The sequence below is a fragment of the Mesoplodon densirostris genome, chromosome 1 (assembly GCF_025265405.1).
Source record: "Mesoplodon densirostris isolate mMesDen1 chromosome 1, mMesDen1 primary haplotype, whole genome shotgun sequence".
NCBI lineage: Eukaryota > Metazoa > Chordata > Mammalia > Artiodactyla > Ziphiidae > Mesoplodon > Mesoplodon densirostris.
In genome coordinates this window covers 88876133-88895370 of record NC_082661.1, presented here as the reverse complement: position 1 = coordinate 88895370, position 19238 = coordinate 88876133, and the positions used below count along the sequence as shown (strand labels likewise).

At 41.4% G+C, this 19238-nt stretch overlaps 1 protein-coding gene across 1 annotated transcript in view; it reads right to left on the bottom strand.

Annotated features, from left to right (window-relative positions):
* Positions 1-833: 833 nt before the first annotated feature.
* AFG2A (AFG2 AAA ATPase homolog A) overlaps positions 834-19238 on the bottom strand; it is a 348297-nt gene continuing 329892 nt past the window's right edge. The window contains exon 16 of the mRNA XM_060105705.1: positions 834-1748. Within this exon, the coding sequence (XP_059961688.1) occupies positions 1572-1748 (177 nt within the window). The 3' untranslated portion in view covers positions 834-1571. The remainder of the gene's footprint in view (positions 1749-19238) is intronic.

The following is a 19238-nucleotide window of genomic DNA, read 5'->3' as shown; positions in this document are numbered from 1 at the left end:
GCACATTTCTAAATAGTAGTAATATTCTTCGTCCCTTGGGTGGTTTTATGTACTAATAAACCAATGTAGTCTGGGTAAAAACCCCTTGCAAATCTACTTTAAAAAAATTTATTTATTTTTGTTTATGAATTTTGGCTGTGTTGGGTCTTCGTTGCTGCGTGCGGGCTTTCTCTAGTTGTGGCAAGCGGGGGCTACTGTTTGCTGTGGTGTGCAGGTTTCTCATTGCGGTGGCTTCTCTTGTTGTGGAGCACGGGCTCTAGGCGCACACGGGCTTCAGGAGATGCGGTGTGTGGGCTCAGTAGTTGTGGCTCGCGGGTTCTAGAGCGCAGGCTTCAGTGGTTGTGGCGCACAGGCTTAGTTGCTCCACGGCATGTGGGATCTTCCCAGACCAGGGCTCGAACCCGTGTCCACTGTATTGGCAGGCGGATTCTTAACCACTGTGCCACCAGGGAAGCCTGCAAATCTATTTCTGATAGTCAAAGGATGAAACAGTTGAGATGTGACTTCAGAATGTCTACCACCACAAAACGGTACAGCCCTGTTATTTTGATAATCAGGTATTTCTCGCCTGACTTGTCTTTCTGGGAATTTTCAAAGATCTACAGTGACTGGGTTTAAGTGCACATTCTTTCCATTGCCAGCTTCTGAACTGGAAGTCAGCCAATCAATTTCCAACAGCTTTTTCAAGGATACTTATGGATTATCAAAGTGTCAAGAAATCTCAAGGATAAATAATTTGGAGCATAAATACAGATATTTAGAATGCAACGTTAGACAATATGATTAAGAGTACAAGTTGGTTTTTCTTTGAACTGAAGAAGTTTATTGGTAACCTGGAAATGCGTACAAGTTAAAACATGAATACCTCATATGGTTAATTTATAGCATTTTTATGAAAACAAGAAAAAGAAAAAAAAACCACAAGTACTTCTAGGTCTGGACTGGGCTTATATTTCCAATTTTTTAAACGTTCAAAGGGCATTACAGTATGTGAAATAACTCTCAATTCTTTTTTTAATTGCCATAAGTAGAGGTTAAGAAGGCTAAAGGGAAAATGCTAAGTCTGAATTATAATGAGAACAAATACGTATTTGGAAACAAGGTCACATAAGCCTAGCTGGTGCTTTAGCCATTTCATGGGCTGGTCTTCAAAATTAAAGGTTTGTAAATAACTTTCACCGTGCTTTCATCTACACGCATGTTCTATGTTCTTGTATAAAACTGATGCCCACAGTTTTGGTATTTGGAAATGCACTGAAATGGATTCTAGAGTAAGGAAAGCATTTCATGAGAGGAATGAACCAGGTCAAATAATGAAAAAGCTAAAAGTTTGCCTTTTAAAACTCAGCACACATTTCTGGATAAAACTGACTTAAACTCTTGTCCAGAGATTTTTCATGGATATTTTCATTGTTGCCATATGATTCAAAATGTCTGTAAGAACTGAAGCCCCTCAATCTAGTCAACATATTTAAGACATTTTGCTTATTAAGGGCTATTCTGACACTCTTTAAAAAAGAAACAAGTTTTCTCTAGAAAGTATTTTTAGTATAATGAATATGTATATTTTCTCAGAGCGCATGCAGCCCACTCTTCTGTTGATAATCTTCATAGAAACGTCTCAGTGATTCAGGAAGTCTGGGTGTCACGGTGCTCAAGGCTTGAGTAAAGTGTTTTTTCATAATGCAGTTGGCTTGAATGTCTTCTTCCAGAGCCAGAAGGGCTGCCTCTCTACATACGGCTATAATCTGAAACAATACAAACAAACAAAAACAACAACAAAAAAAAGGAGAGAGAAAACAATCAATACTGTTTTTCAGAAATGTTAACATTTCAAATATTCATCCGTGGTAACTTCTACAACTAAATGCCTATCCCTAAAATTTATCTTTGGGAGTCATTCCACTTAAGTTTTCAAAAGGATAAAAAGTAATCACCTTCATTTCAAAACAACATATTAAGTACTGAGATCCAGGAGCGGCAAAAAGATATATGTTATGGCGTTTGTCCTTAAGGAGCTTACAATTGTAAAGGTGGAGCGGACGTGCAGGCACAGACCTCTAACACGGGATGACAAAGGATGAGTGTGTCTGTGGTGGTGGGGTGGACGGGGGAGAAGCCCAGTGATAAGGGGAGGGCTGGGGAAGGAGGCACTGATGCAGAGTGAGGACCTGCACATCAGCACACCTTGTCATAGCATAGAATTTCCACATTCCTTTCAACCTTTGATCTATTACCAACATGTAAAAGCATTTCTTTATGTGCATCTCCTTAATGAGTTCTTAAATCTTAGGAATATCAAGATAGAGTTGTCTCCGTTTACTTTGGAGAGCTGCATTAGAACAGAGAAGTGAATTCTGTTTACTCAGCGAGGAAAGCTGGGAGAATTGAAAAGAAGCTGGGGAGGGGGTGGAGTGGATGCTAGAGGGAGGGAGGAGAGAGTGCGCGGTAGGAAAACGGAAGGGAGGAAGGTTCAAGTCTTGAATCCTGAAATGTGTTTTAAGCTCTCTGGACTTCAGACAGCGGAAGCGGGCTGATGCCAGTGTCATTCTAAAGACACATTACTGTGGTGAAAAGAGCTTGTGGGATGAAAAGAGATATTGTTATTTTCAGGGCAACAGGGAAAACAGTGATTGATATTGACTGCACCCTTATATCGGTAAATGAAAGGGCCAGCTGAAACACATTTGTCCAGCCATTCAGCATATTTTCTCTGTTTGTTCACTTACTGAAAGGAGTTCCTCTGCTTATGCTGGGCTAATGGCTGCCAAAGCAGTTTAGTAGCTCTTTAGGGGATTTAGCAGCATGTTTAGGGAGCTTTCAAAAAAACATGCATAGATTTAGATGGCTTTGTCAAATTACGACAATGTAACTGTTAGTTCTGGGCTTCATTAATGAGCACTGAAGTCGACTATAGTGGTTATGCATGTTAATGATTTTCCAAAAAGAATGGCTACCAACTTGTTGAAGGAAAAAACAAAACTTCTAGGGATTAGTGAAACAACTTCATCACATATTCTGGTGCAAAAAGGGCTATGTGAAAATCAGATGTGATATTTAATAAGCACAGTAAAAGCACATAAAACGCCCCCATGGTAAACTGGTTCTATTCTGTTCCAAAGGAACCTCAGGGACCTCCAGAAGGAGGTGAAGGGACCAAGTACGGAGAGCTCAATCCCCTCATCTCCTCCATCTGAGCAGCACTTCTTTCATCTGTGCAAGAATCTGAAGCGATGGTTGCAAGGCTGAAAAGTAGGAAGAAGAATCACTGGAAGAGCCAAAGAGGACTGAATTTCCTGCTCGCTGGTGCAGTTCTAGCTGCTTCTCTGAGACAGTACAGGAAAGGTTTTCACTGTGTGGCTCCCCCCTCAGGCTAAGTCGAGTAGAGAGGTTGCCACCACTGGGCCAATGCCATGTCTTGCACACTTCATACCTGACACTTCCCTCAGAGAATACTGGACCCAGCACATAATGGCTACAAACATTTACTGAACACCTACCATGTGTGCTAGACAATTACTAATGACTTCACTAATTAATTGCTGTGGGACTTGTGCCCCCAGGTTTTGTACATGCAGTGACCCCATCGTAGAGGTGTGTGTGGAGCCTGATGGAAGCATGGCAAATGGAGTGGTGGTGAGCGGTGGGGGAGGGAGTTTGGGTTGGGCTGAGGAAAGAAGGGGAGGCGCAAGGCTGCCTGGAACCTCTCAAAATTCCTGGAATTTGGTTCATGTGGCTGGGTGGCTAATATTGCTGGCACATTTGAGAAAGTGAACCACCAGTCTAGTAAGGCTTCCTCTCTCAATACACAGTAATCAAACTAGGAGAAGAAGAAACGATTATACTCCTCTAATAACTGGAATCTCAAGTAGCCTAACATGGCAAGGTAGGGAACTGTAGGTAGTGGGAAGAGAGGTCATTGAGGCCTCAAAGGCCGTCCTTGGGGTTGGCTCCCCTGAGCAATTCCTCTTTGCAGATCACCCTTCCTTCCTTCCTTCATATCTGCATCTATAGATTTTTCTCTAAGCTATAAACTGCTCTTTGTCCTTAGCTGCTACGGCAGTGGCAGAGGGGGGCACTGGTGGTGGTCAGAGCAGGAACTGCCATTTGAAACCTGGATGTTAGTAACTTGGGGCCTTCAGTATATGTTAACATTTCACAATAATTTGCCAACTATATTTAATACTGGCCTGACCCTTAATTAACAATTTCTACAGAATTGTGAGGTATAGAAAACTTGGACAGAGTTTTGACTAAAGCGCTAAGAAATGTTTGGATTAGACAGAGATGACCTTTAGAATCTCTGGGAGACAATGACAAGGGAAACAGAGCAGCTGAATACTGGTACTCAAGCACCTCATATGAAGTTGTCTTCCGTTGTGTAGAAGGAGCCCAGCTGTTTGCAGCTCTCGCGTGGCTGAGGGCTGCCTGAATTCAACACTTGCTTCAATAAACCTTATCCTGTTTCTTTTTATTTACAAGGGATGCCCTGAAGAACCAGTCAATTAGGCAATCCTTTCTGCCACTTTTTTTTCCCTATCATATTTGCTTAGCAATATACAACAAGTAATTGAGAGGAAATAGAACTCTACTCATAATTGACCCGTCACTCATCAATCAACATCCACTGAACGGCTGGCTACTCTGTGCAACAACTAGGTGAGGCCAGCTGGAGGGTCCAGAGATGTCCAAGACATAGCATTAAGAGGTACCACTAGCAAGGCAAAAGGAAAGTGCTTTGGTATGGAAAGAAGGAAGAAATTATTGGTTCATAAACTGGAGTGGGAAGGACAGAATTTAGATATGCACACAGGAAAGGAAGGGGCATTCTGAGCAGAAGAAATAAAGTGAGCAAGGTGGGGAGAAAGAGACCAGGAATTACAAGGATCTAGCCTCAGTATCCAAAATGGAGGGGGTAAAAAAAAAAAAAAAGAGTAATTCTATCATGAACATGTCACTAAAAATAACAATGATAGTTTTCAGAAGTCACGTGGGCCATAATGACAGTAAAGGCTAGTCAATGACAGTCATCTCTAATGCTCTAAACCCAACTCACCAGCAGATGATGCACTAGCAGCGGAGAGAGCATAACTCCTAAAAGATCCTTTGTTTTTATTTTTTTCCCCATAAAAGGGCTTTTTAGTAGAAATTCCAAAAGGAAAAACATTAATCAGACTATTGGTTCTTTTCTCCTAATTCCAATAAGAAGACAGGCGCGGAAATGCAAGTATTCTTAGGAGATCCATTTCATGATGGCTGGTTTCTATTTGCCCTGGGTCATTTATTGTGGCATGAGTTCCAAGATACCATGCTTCCCAAGAAACGTGCAGCTTTCCTGCTTGTTTTCATGGCCCATGCCAGCATTCCCCTTGACATATTAGTGTCTTTTCAGAGGAAGAAGTATTTCATGATCAAATAGGTTTTAGGTAACACTGTATATACTCTGTCTCCCACAAAGCACAGTAGAATGCTAAAGATTTCTGTGAAGCCTAGCAATGATGATCTGCTTAATTTTTTTAAGCTGATGTTTCCCACAGAACTTTCTACCTGTCCTCTGTTTTTGGCAGAACACCTATAAATGGTTACCTTTAGGGCTACTGCTGACCTTCAGCACGCACTCTGGGAGGTGCTCACCCACACCAAGCAGCTCAATCTAGGCACGATATGGCTCTTGCCTAGCTTATATCCTTTTTTCTTTTGCTCTCGCCCATTCCAGAATAGAGAGGAAAGGGAAAGGGCTGAGCAAGAGAGACTGGAGGAGGACCAGTCTGTTTAACGGAGTCAAAAGGCAGCAGCCACAGCACACACTTGTGCCCTGGACCTGCATGTAGTCCACGCGCATTTGTTGAATTGAATTGAACAGTTCCTTAACTACCCACAGATTTTCCAAAAGTGCATGTTTTATACATATTTCTAACATTTGGCCAATATCCTATAATATTTTTACTTAAGTTTCACATGACCTAGACTTTGTCAGTTACATTTAAGTTTTTGGAATGATAAACTCAGTAAGAAAAATTATTTAATACTGTGATGTACGTTCAATTTAAGCAAATGTTTTGGTCTGGGGCACTACTTTGAATCTAGTTCTTTCCTTAGAAGTAAAAGAAATTTTAGCAAGAATACAAGTATACCTGTTAGTTTGAGGGATGCTTCCTTAGGTATCAAAATTTGTTATACAGGGACAGGAAATTTTTCCTGTGTTGTCATGGGGGAGAAAACCACACTTTAATTGAGAAAGATTCCCCCAAATTTACCAACAAGGCAGTAATATATATTGGTTTAGAGAACTGAAATGGAAGATTTGTTTAAAAAATTGTGCAAATGGTTATCTATTGTCTCACTTGATGAAAGTAATCTGGCATCAGTTAATTACTGAAGACTTTTCTGTATTAAGCTTGGAAAGGTGAGGTCTTTTCAGATAAATTTGCTAATACACCTCTCTATTTGGGAATGAATACTATGGAAGCTGAGAAGAAGGACCTTCAGTTTAAACTAGGACCTTTTTCATTACTCTCTCTAAAGTTTGTAAGAAAATTGAATGAGTGTATGTATATGTATATATACATCTACAGTATATACAGGGACCACACAGCTCATCATTCTGCTGGCATCACTTTTGAAAGCACACGGAGTCTGGGACTGTTTCAGTGATGGGGGAGTTCAGATGAATTTTCCCCATGAGGCCCCAGAAGAACCTCACTGAGGGGTGTAGACGAACATGCAAATTTGAGTCACAGACTGTCTGGAATGTTTAACCCGTTTAGAAAGAAAACTCTTGGCACTTAGGCGCCTTAACATCTTTGGCAAAAAGGATTTTGGAAGCTTTCCCCTAATCCCTTCACCATCTTGTCTCTCCTCTTCCCCCAAAGGCTGCAGACTAGACCATTTAAATGAATTTTTAGCCAATTACCAATCAGGTTGCTTTTGCCATTAGCCTGTAAAAGCAAAATGTTTTGGCCGGCTCTGTAAAGCCAGCGTGTTGTTTTAAAAAATAGATATGTGCTTTGCTGAAAGGTGAAAATGTTATCTGTTTGGGGAAATGAGTAAACAAGACAAAAGACTAGCAGAGTAGGCCTAAGGTCTCACTGTCAGAGCGACTAAGGCTGTGTTTCAGTAGCCGTGACACCCATTTTTTGGTGCCAATGTCACAAATCCTCTTTCCATTCGTTCAGCAGTAATAATAGATCTATCAGATATCTGAAAAATAACAAAATAAGCAGGAAATCTCTATATGAAAGATTTAGGCATATTTGAGATGAGCTCCTAAAAGGTAAGAAAGGAAAAGAGTTTTATGAAAATGTTTAGAAATCCTCAAAACAAAGTCACTGAGGAAAACAGTAATTGTTTTCAATTGCTGGAAAAAACGTAACTCGGCAATATAAGCGACGGGACATATGAGTATGAATTTTCATGCTATGCTTGTCCTCTGAAAAAGCAGTGCCTTTAGAGCAACAATACAGCAATAACTGGATTACGTGAGACAACTCCCCTTGTGAGGGGTGTGGAGAGGCAACTTCCCAGGGTGAGAAGGCTCTTGACCATTGAACCTTGGGAAATCTAATTACCTCACTTTTAAATGCAAAAGGGCAAAAGAGGCAATTGTGCAGAATTCTGAATGCCACGAAGAATAAGAACAATGTCTTACTTCACTGTGGAAAAAAAACCGAAACCTCTTATACACAGCCTACGGTTCTTTGCCTCAATCCACGAAACAAGAAGAGTTTAAACAGGTGGCTCAGCTTTGCGAAACAGAAACAGGCTCATTGCGAAAATTAAAACCAACATGGTTTCTAAACAGGCAGCGGCAATTTTTTAAAACGACGTGATTAAGAATGACAGTCAAGGCAAAAACTGTTTACCAAAAACTAATCAACAGGAAGGAAAACCTGAAAATGTCGGGCACTCTTTTGGGTATTCATTCCTCCTGTGCTGTGACCCTTCCCTTGTTCTTTTCAGTTTCACAGCAGCACTACAAGTTCTCCTGGTGCACTGAGATGAGGAACCCAATAAAACTTCAAGCACAGTCATTTCCATCCCAGATGAGGCCTGGGTAGTAACCTGCACTTCTTTTCTATTGACTGTAAACAGATCACGACAGTGACAACAGGAACACCACCCCTGAAGGCATGTAAGCCTGGGAAGAAGGGCTGCTGCTCCAAGTAGGCCTAGGAGCTGCGCGCTTCCAACAGGGATGCTGAGATTCTAACGCAACCACCACTACTAAGCTCCTAACTACCTCTCAGAGCTTATCTGTATCCTCCAGAAAAACGGAAGGGTAACAAACTTCTGAAGGTGGCTTAAACAACCAACTGAAGTTCTGTTTGGTTTCCATCACCCCATCCTGCAGGCACAGAGTGTACTCAGATCTGTGGAGAAAAAGAAGTCAGTGATTTTAAATGTGCCAGAAGAAGAGGCTTATTTATAGGGAGACCTCAGATGATAAAAAAGTGGCTCCGGAGAGCTGAGTTCACTTACCTAGTTTAATCAGCACATGTCAGGGCTGCTTTTTAAATAGTTCATAGGAAAACTACAACTGCATCCTAGGGACAGTAATTTATGGGTACAAGGATATGGCCATGCATGAGTAGGTGAACTGCACAGTACAGAGTAGGCTACATGGGGAGACGGAGCTGGAGAAGAGAGACGCCCCCAAGCCCTTTCTTGGGCAACTACACGCCGGATCCACAGAGGCAGAGCTCCCCTCTCTCCGCCGCTCCTGATGTTCGGCGCGAAGAAAGCTCGCCTCCCAGTGAGGCCTAAATGTGCTTTTCAGCTTCTTTGTATTTCAAGTGTACTAAACAGCTCTAAAGAATCCACCAAAAGAAATGCGCTGCAGTGCTTTAAAAAGTCTTAGGTATTTTCAAGAAAGTGGTTTTGTTAAAAGCATCTTCTGTCTGGAACACCTGTGCCCTGTTGCGCTTAATTGGGCTGCAGCTGGCGCTGGCTGTGGCGAGGGGCGGGGGACGTGGTGCGCGCTCAGCCCCCCGCCCCTCGCTTTCCTTTTCACTTTCACAGCCCCGCGACCAACTTCCCCTACGTGTCTGAGGGATTAGGAACCCAGCAGAGAGCGGAGTCCTGCTGTTTGCGAATAGCCTGCACTGGAGGTGCTTCAGGGAGGAGGCTACCTGGGAGATTATGTGCTCACGCGGACGCCGAGGGCCCATTCTCCCCGGCCCCGTTGAGACGCGGTGAAAGGTGGCTGAGTGGCCGGGCCTGAAAGATGTGACTGAGGGGAGCGCAGCAGGCTCCTGGCCACAGAGCAGCAGATGGAGTCAGACTGTCACAGGCGCAAACGCGGCCAGGGGTGCCCCCGAACCGCCGAGAACGCAGAGCGGAGCAGAGCACAGAGCCAGCCGGGGAAGGGAACTGGAGGGAAGCAAGCGGCGTTTATTCAAAGTTCTTTAAAATAACACCTCAGCAAGCGTGGGAGGCGGCTAGAAGTGAGAATTTTGGAGGGCAAGTTTCAGATTTAAGGAATCACTGAACTACTGCCCTTGGATTGTCTGCAAAATAAGCTTTATGATACGAATCCATCTGGGGTTATGTTAAAATCATACAATCTAGAGTGCCATACAGAGTACAGTACAGAGTCAAAGGGAAAGAATTTCTAGAAGCCTAGTGATGTTAGAGAAAGGGGAAAAAACCCTGGGTTGCTTAATTTTGCCGATGTAAGTTATTATGAGGTCTCTAAAATATATAGCTGAAGTATATGTACATGCAGTCATTATTACTTGCACGGAGAAACCCGTAATAGTTTTTGTTCTTTAAAAATTTACAAAAGAATTGATCATCCCACAGAGGGAAAGAGCTGGGGTTTTTATTCTTATTGTTTCTACAACCATCTGCAGCTGTGGGAACTTTAAAAGTTTCTAACATTAATTGAACCCATAACAAGATAAAAAGGAGTATTTTTAGTTTTGAAGAACACCCAACTGGTATGGGTATAGAGAGAACAAGAACCTCGTGGTAAGGGAAGGAGAGGGGGTGAGAAAGGCAAACAGATGTTGGGAGGCCTCCATTCATTCATTTACTCAACAAATCTTTACTGACCACCTACAAGGTTCCAGGCCCTGGGAACAGAGCAGTGAAGAAAACAGAGTCCCACTTTCACGCGACAAGATTGTGCAAAGTACTGGTTTAACGTACTTGCCCTTCAAGGTTCAGTGTGACTGTTGCCACTGAGAGGCGCTCCCAGCGGCAACTTCACTACCTCCCCACGCCTGGATGCTTTAGGATCCCTTGCCTAATGGTCTGGTAGCAGCCTGTACTACTGTTCTGTCATATCACAATTGTCAGGTAGAGAGTTATTAGTGGTAAATGTCTGCCTCCTCACTAGATTACAAGCTCCATGCAGGCTCGCCAGCCTTGGCCCTGCTGTACTCCCAAAACGTACCAAGCCCCTTGACCTTCGGGAGTCTACAAAAAGGTCTACTGCTGAGCTCATCTCTGAACAGAGATATAAAGTAGTTTTTACATTTTTTTGTTTTAAATACGCACAAACACACATACACATGCAGCTCTTGCTGTGACAACTGCAGCCAAGATAACTGCCTACTGTAGACTAAAAAAGCAATAAAGTCTGGGGCACAATGGGTCATCCTAGGTGTGTATTCGTGAGCCCTTGGGGGGGCGTGCTGATGACCAAGTTACGCCCAGAAGGCTACTGAAGCCCTGCAAGAGGCACCAAACTTTGGGTAAAAAGCACTTAGGAATGGGAGAGCTAGGCCCCTGGCAAAGAGGAGAGAAGAGCACAGGGGGTATTCTAGGGAGAGGAGACCAAGCAAAGTTCAGCTAGCTCTAGGACTCCTCTCGAAGTCTGGAGGGTTGGATCCTCCCTGCCAGTGTTGTGGGAGCTTGGGAAGCAGTGGCTGGGGGAAGGTGTAAGCAGGGGTGTTAAGCCAGTTTTAATATACCCCATGTTTCATCATCTGTCAACCGTCTTCACTGCAAACTCCCACATCATGCCCCACCAACACACACAGACAAATGCCTCCTTTGAAACTCCAGAGCTTCGGGGATGCTCTGGGTAGCCTGGATCTTGTCTAGCTTGGGATTCTGGACTCTGACCACAGAACGGAGTATTTGGGAGTTAGTACCTTTTACGCCTTTTTTCTTTTTTCGAGATATAATTGACATAGAACATTAGTTTCTGGAGTACAACATAATGGTTCACTGTATGTGTATGATGTGAAATGATCACCACAATCAGTTATTTCTTTTTCTTGTGATAAGAACTTTTAAGATCTACTCTCTCTGCAACTTTCAAATTCACAACACAGTGTTATTAACTACAGTTACCATGCTGTGCGCTCCGCATCCCCAGGACTCACTCATTTTATAAGTGGAAGTTTTACCTTTTGATCGCCTTCACCCCCCACACGCATATAATATATATAATGAACTCGTTTCTCCTTTCCCATTCTCCGAGCAGCTGCAGGCTGGTCCTGCTCAATCAGCAGCCTTGCTTGCCATCCTTAAAGTCATTTTAAAGAGTATGGTATGGTGTTAATGGCTATCTGTGTTAAATAGAAAAAAATGACTTGACAATACTTAGCTAGCTAAAGGGGATCTGAAGACAGGTCCCAGTGAGCAAATGCTAAGTATACCATTAGCTCATGACAGGGAGAGAGAAGACAACATGATTATTTATCTTACACTTATTTTACAGATGTCATTCTCATTGACAGTAGTATTGTCCCGAAAGAAAGGAAAGCTCTTCTTTCCCAATAGCATATAAATAAATAAAAATGGATTTATATTATGTGATATCACCATCAAATAAGACACTCTAAAACACCTAACAGTATATATTCACATATCTTCTCTACTTTTACATTTTTAAGGTGGTCTCTGTTTCCTCTGACAGATAATCCTCATGTTGCTTATTAGCCATTTGTTTAGAGGCTCACATTATATTATTTTGTTTTAAACTCAAATAATAATAAAGCAACACTGTCTTATTTGTTACATGAACTGGATGCTATTTCAAGTATTACTTCACCAGTTTTGTGTGTTTATTGGCTTAAAGGAAGATTTTTAACCTAGGGTCCCTGGATAGCTAGATGGGTCTAAGAATATTCTGAAACCTATGAAAACTTTTATATGTAGAGAGACGGTTCAAAGCTTTCATCATATTCTAAGAAGGAACCATAACCCCAAAAGGGTTAAGAACTACTGCTCTATAGTAACTACACTTCAAATCCTCTTAAATTCTATGAATCCTTCATTGTAATATCTATCTTCCCCTTTCCAGATGATCTAGGCCAGAATGCAACTGGGCTAGAACTACCACAGCTGGGGAATACAGAAGTTACGAAGTAGAGTTGATCATAGTAAAGACAAGTAGTTTTTACTTTCTTAGACCTTCCTCTTGTACCCTAGAACAATTCAACAACTGCCTCTGGGTATAACTAAGTGCTTATTTAGGTCTTTATTGACATGAAGAGGAACTAAAGATCTATATCCTATTTCATTTATTGAAAAAAAAAAGGTAGGATAATAAGACACTAAGACTGCAAATTTAAGCATATTAGTTAAGGAAAACAGAACCCAAGTTCCCAAGTTAAGATTAGCATTTACAAGTGGCACGTATTAACTATGTGTAATTTTAGATTACCCATTAAGTGAATTTTTAAATTTAAATATATGTAGGTTTTGATGTTTGGTAATAACATTACACACTGGGGTATTTAGAAACTGAGGAAGTTGTTTCCTTATCTGAAAAACTATCTGGCCTGTTGTCTTCTAAGGAATGAGATGCACTTTGAACGATTTCTTGAATGTCCGTTAAAAAGGATAAAAAAAAAACTCTGATTTTACTGATTTAAAAGCCAGTAGTAAGATACAGTGCTTGCCTTTTAACAATTAAAAAATTATATATGTAATATAACTCAAAAAGAAATTACAAATACTTGTAAAAGCCACATTGGCTAATCATTTTTTCATTACCGTTACTCTTAATCCAGATGCAGATGAAGAATAAAGATGATTCAGTTTATGAAGGCTTTAACCAAAACATTCATGTTTTTATCTTCTGATCATTAAGTCCATTACTTAATGGCCTATGAAACTTAAACATTCTTTCTCAACTACTGTTACCTAAACTCCTTTACAAGAATTCTAATGAGAGAACAAGGTTGTGACAAGTTCAGCAAAGAAAAGAGCCAGAAAGTCTCCATTTGTAAAGAATAAACTAAAAACTGTGAGAAAGGCCATAAAAGCAATCCACAGATATGGAAAGGGTTGTGGAAAAAGGAGAACAAATGAAACTACTTGTTGATAATGAAGAAATCACATTCAACATTTTTTTAATTTAAAAGATGTATTAGGGCTTCCCTGGTGGCACAGTGGTTGAGAGTCCGCCTGCCGATGCAGGGGACACGGGTTTGTGCCCTGGTCCGGGAAGATCCCACATGCCACGGAGCGGCTGGGCCCGTGGGCCATGGCCACTGAACCTGTGCGTCCGGAGCCTGTGCTCCGCAACCAGAGAGGCCACAACAGTAAGAGGCCCGCGTACCGCAAAAAAAAAAAAAAAAAAAAAAAAAAAAAAAAAGATGTATTAAATTGTCACTTGGTGGGATTGGTTTGTTATGAGAAATGCAACAGTTGGTATATTTAAGGAGCTAATGGTGAATTTTTAAAGCATAGATTATTCATCTATAGTTTTTAAAGTCTAAAGATGTAAAATTTAGTGAATTTGAGTACGTCTATTTTGTAAATCTCATGACTGTACCCATACATTTTACCTCATCATTTTAAACTAACCACCAAATTTCTAACCATCAAAAAACTTACCATTGGAAGGAGACCAGTAGATATTTCTAACTGAACAGAATTTTTTTTCATGGAGGTGAGTCAACTGGACACAAGGGGATTACGATACAATGGAAACTATTTTGCAATTTTAGTCAATGTATTCTCTATTATGAATGATAAAATATACACATAAAAGCACCCTATAATGTTGTAAAGAGGAGCAAGTGCCAAGAATTTCCTCTTAAGGGCCGTACTTTTTCATTTGGAGATCTAATCACGAAACTTAAGATAGGCTACACCTTGGTAACAAGCACCTCCGTTTTATTGTGCTGGCATCCAACTGGAAATAAACCCATACCATCTTTGATATAGCGTGTTCAAATATCTTCTGTACATATTTTATAATTACACTGAAGAATGTGAGAGTCAGGAGAAATTCTGAGTTATTTTACAGGTCTGTCCTGCTCTCCCCCACCAACTCTGTTCTCTTTGAAATAAAATATCTACATTCACACACCCACAACCCCCCTCATCTGCAGATGCAATATTAAGTTCACAAGATGCAGCATGAGTTTAAGCACTATATTAAAGTGTGAAGTATACTTTACTATCATTAGTTCGAAGCCCAGCATTTGTAAATCTTTTAAAATTAACTAGGCTGTTAAGATCCCATCACTCTGGCAGCAACCCAGCATAGCTGTGCCTTTAACAAAAGAATTCTGTAATAAAACGAGATTTTACATGCTGAAACAAAATATTTTAAACCATCTTTCTGCCAATTGCTCATTTTAGTAATATTTGTGGAATTTAACCCCCCGCCCCACATATACTAATGTTCCCAAGGAAGATTATGCTAAGTTTTGGGTTAACCTCAGAATTACTAACTTTTTATATCAACCTTTTAATGAACAACACTTTTATTTTCTTTAAGAAGAAACCCAAGTCTTGAAAAGAGTTCAAGGCATGTATTCTTTAACTGCCGTAACAAACACGACCAGGCTAACTTCAATCAACAGGGACTAATGAGTAGTTTTCACACTACATATGTGAACGCCTCTTAGCAAGGTGGATTAAATTCTGCCTCCGCTTCTCTTAATGTCTCCAAATATTTGCAATCATTTGTGACATCTGCCGTATATTAGTTCTTGACTGCTAGGGACAGAAACTCAATTTGAATCAAAAGGGGAAATTCATTATAAGGATATTATTGGATCTAACAGAACCTGAGGACAGTAGTGTGGCTGGGCCTCAACAGACCACCTGGACTGGCTCTCTGTCCACGATTTTGATCTATGCTTCTCTGTGTACTTCGCCTTTATTTGTCTCTCACTGCAGAGTGGTTTTCTCCACGTGGTAGAAAACACGACAATGCACAGTTTCTGTGTTTTATATCTTACAGCTTTAGCCACCAGAGAGTCCTCATATTCTCATTTTAGTAACCAAAACTCCTGTGGCACGTCTCCGAGTGGCTTGGCCCAATCACTGTGGCTGGGGAAAGGGCATTATGATAGAGCCAAATTCAGGTAGGTCATTTCCTCTGCAACATATCAATCATGTGTGTGTTGTCACGTTGTGATGACAACTCTGTAGTTTTCTGGGGGGAGCAGGTGAAGATCCTTGGGACCCTGGAAGTATAGGCAACTGGAGCAGGCCTATGTTGGCTGGTTGAGGAATGAGAGAGAGAATGTTAAAAAGTGTCCTCTATTCTTCTCTATGTATATGTAACCTTGCGTCACTTATGCATTGCTTCGAATGCTGTCTTGGTAACACATTATCAAAACGTTCTGCTGAAAAGGTGCCAAATGGACCTTGTGCCCAGCAGTGCAACTGCCTCCCTGCCAACCATACTTCCAAAACAACAGTGCTCAGCATACCTCAGTGGGGCCAGCTGCTTCTAGCTGCCGTTTTCCTAGATCATGCTGCTGATTAGGGGGTCCAGATAACATTCTGGGCTGTACAACTGATTTTTGGATCACAGGTTATCATCCAAAATATGATAAAGATGGAGCTCCAGTGGCACCATCGGTTAGCACGCAGTACTTATACAAAATATGATAAAGTTGAAAAACCACAAGGTCCAACTTCTTTGGCAATGATTATGGAATCTACAGGAAAACTTAAAGCTAGTTTTTTTGAATGATGATTCTAACATGGGTCATGGTCAAAGACATGTTATCTTTGTGTTAAATCCATTCTCTTTCTTAGCAACTAGAGAAGTCTCAATGAAAATCAGAAAAGAAAGCAAACAAAAACTCAACTTCCTTTGTCGGGGGAGGGGTGACATAGCTAATAGATTACAAAGCTCGAGTCTGGAGCTGTTCAGTTTGGAAGTTAATGGAAATTTTATTTGGAGACTAGTCCCTAAATTCAATTAAAATTGTGCATGTAACTAGAAACACGTGTTGACAAGACTTAAGGAGGGGAAGAATGAAATGGACAGTATTCCAAGTTTGGAAAACTTTGCCTTAATTCTTCCACTCTAAGTGTCTGAAAAATGATTTTAAGTGTCTTTCACACCAGCTCCACCCCACTTTGTAAACTTGACCAACTCTTTCTCTTGAGAATGAGGTGAAAGGGGAGATAGATGAGATTGAGTCCTTAGGGAATATTTAAGGAGAGAATAATATTATACTTTTCCCCCCTCACTTAAACTTTTTTTTAACTAGAAAAAACTCAAACATATACAATAGTAGAGAAAATAATGTACAGTGAACTCTCATTCGCCTGTTACCTGGATTGCTCTGTCAAGATCATAATCCAATGGTAAATCCTCGGTTCTCAACTTACTTCATCTATCATTTGATAGCAATCACCCCCTCCCACTTTCTTCAACAGGACACTGGAACACCTCACTCTCTTCACTCCAGCTACACTGGTTTCCTGACTATTCTTAAACATGGGAAAAACTCAGTCTTACTCAGATCACTTGCTCTTGTTGTTCCCCTTCTGGAATGCTCTTCTCTTGGATAACTAACTGCACAATTCACTTACCTCAGGTCTTTACTCAGTTGTCACCTTTTTTTTTGCAGCACGCGGGCCTCTCACTGTTGTGGCCTCTCCTGTTGCGGAGCACAGGCTCCGGATGCGCAGGCCCAGCGGCCGTGGCTCACGGGCCCAGCCGCTCCACGGCATGTGGGATCTTCCCGGTTTGGGGCACGAACCCGCGTCCCCTGCATCGGCAGGCGGACTCTCAACCACTGTGCCACCAGGGAAACCCTGTCACCTTTTTTAGTGAGATTTTCCCTGGCCACCTTCATTTAAACCTGTGGCCTCCTCCCTATAATCCTTTTTTCCTTCCCTGCTTTATTTTGCTCCTCCTCTGTTATTGTCATCTAATGTATTACATTTTAACTTATTTTGTTGATGTCTTCTTTCTCCTCACAAAAATGAAGACCACAAATAGTACAGACTTTTGTTTATTTTGTTTGTGCCTGGAAACTTACCTGGCAAATAGTAGTTGCTCAGTAAATATATGTTGAATGAATGAATGAGGACAAGTCTGATATTTGACTTAATGTTAACTAAAGTTAGGACTTTAGTCCTAACAGTTTGGTTTTCTACCAAATGTGGAATTTATGCCTTAGATCAGGTGCTGTATTTATCACTTTACATTGTTTATACTGCTTAGGCATATTGTTAAGACTTAAAAACAAAATACAAAACAACTATCCCACAAACTTCAGAACCAATGAACCTTTATGCTCATGTTCTAATCTAGATTCAGTAGAGCTAGCTTTGACTACTATTGATTTCAAGTGTGCTTTTGGCCAGCCTTCCACAAAATGGGGCTGCACTAAATACCTAGTAACCAAATAAAAACAGAGATGAAGTAGAGATTAGAGCTAAATGGAATGTGAAATAAAGCTCTCAGCTGTGATACTATTTTATATTCCCAAGTGGTTGCAAATAATTCCTGAAAGTATTCGAAGTGTAAATTCTCTGTCCATTGGACACCCCCCTCCCTTCCCTGACCCCATCACTACTCTAACCCAGGGTTCGCCGGAGACGTAGCCTTAACTCAGGTGAAGCACACCTGGTTCAAAGCTCTGAGAACACCACCCAATACTGAGCTCTGCAAAACTGCAGCTCCAAAAAGGCTTTCTGATTGATGAATGCCTGATCAGGGGAGATCTTAGTGACTTTCGGTTGCTGGTACTTTTTTTTTTTTTTTTTTTTTTTTACGGTACATGGGCCTCTCACTGTTGTGGCCTCTCCCGTTGCGGAGCACAGGCTCCGGACACGCAGGCTCCGCGGCCATGGCTCACGGGCCCAGCCGCTCCACGGCACGTGGGATCCTCCCGGACCGGGGCACGAACCCGTGTCCCCCGCATCGGCAGGCGGACTCTCTGCTGGTACTTTTAAAAAGTACTCCACGTGAGGGCCTCCCTGGTGGCGCAGTGGTTGAGAGTCCGCCTGCCGATGCAGGGGACACGGGTTCGTGCCCCGATCCCGGAGGATCCCACATGCCGCGGAGCGGCTGGGCCCGCGAGCCATGGCCGCGGGGCCTGTGTGTCCGGAGCCTGTGCTCCGCAACGGGAGAGGCCACAGCAGTGAGAGGCCCGCGTACAGCAAAAAAAAAAAAAAAAAAAAAAGTACTCCACGTGAATTTATGCTGTTTTCCCAAGGCCTCAATGCCTGCCTGGTCGGTCAGTCAAATCCACTAGCTTCAGACTCCTCTGTTACAGAAGTTCAGATCAGCAATAGTACAACAACTCTTCTTCTACTTTCTCCTTCAAAAATCATCAGCAGAACCTGTTCTACATTCCTGGTGCTCTGAACAACAAAGCAGTTGGAGGTTACTGTAACCAGGATAATGTGTGATCTGTGAAGAAGTGATGCTTCTGAGAAGCAGAAAATTTGCTTTCCAGAAATAGGTTTAGAGACAGAAAGTAAGGGTTTTGTAAGGAAAAACATAACGTAAAAAGAAAAACTGCTAGTTATATAAGCCAAAAAAACTGCAGTTGGCTTTGATTTTATATCAGAAAGTATAAAAAGACAGAAATATTTTAATGTAAGAAACTTTAAATATATATTAATTTACCTTATTTTAAATATTTTACTACTGATAGCATTTATGTATCAAATACAAAGTAGTTTAGTAGTTTTTTTTCAAAAATAAGAATTATTTCAGACTAGCTCTACATATACAGGTCCTTAAGTCTCTGAGAAATTAAAATGCAATAATTTTAGAGGCTAGTTTCAAGATTCAGTGTGACAAAATATAACAACAGGCAGAGACTTTTCAGTATGCTAATATCTGATTGAAATATGAAGATATAGCTACAAACATACCCAGCTCTGAATCCCAAGAACACTGTGAAGCCAGTATTTCTTTAGGGGAGGAGAAGGGCTATTCTATTCAACTCAATTCATTTAGGAAAACCCATGCACAAGTCATTGTTCAACGCTCTTGGGGAGGGAATATAAATACAACCTGGAGGAGCCTAGAATTCAGAAGGGGAAATAAGACAATTGTGTAA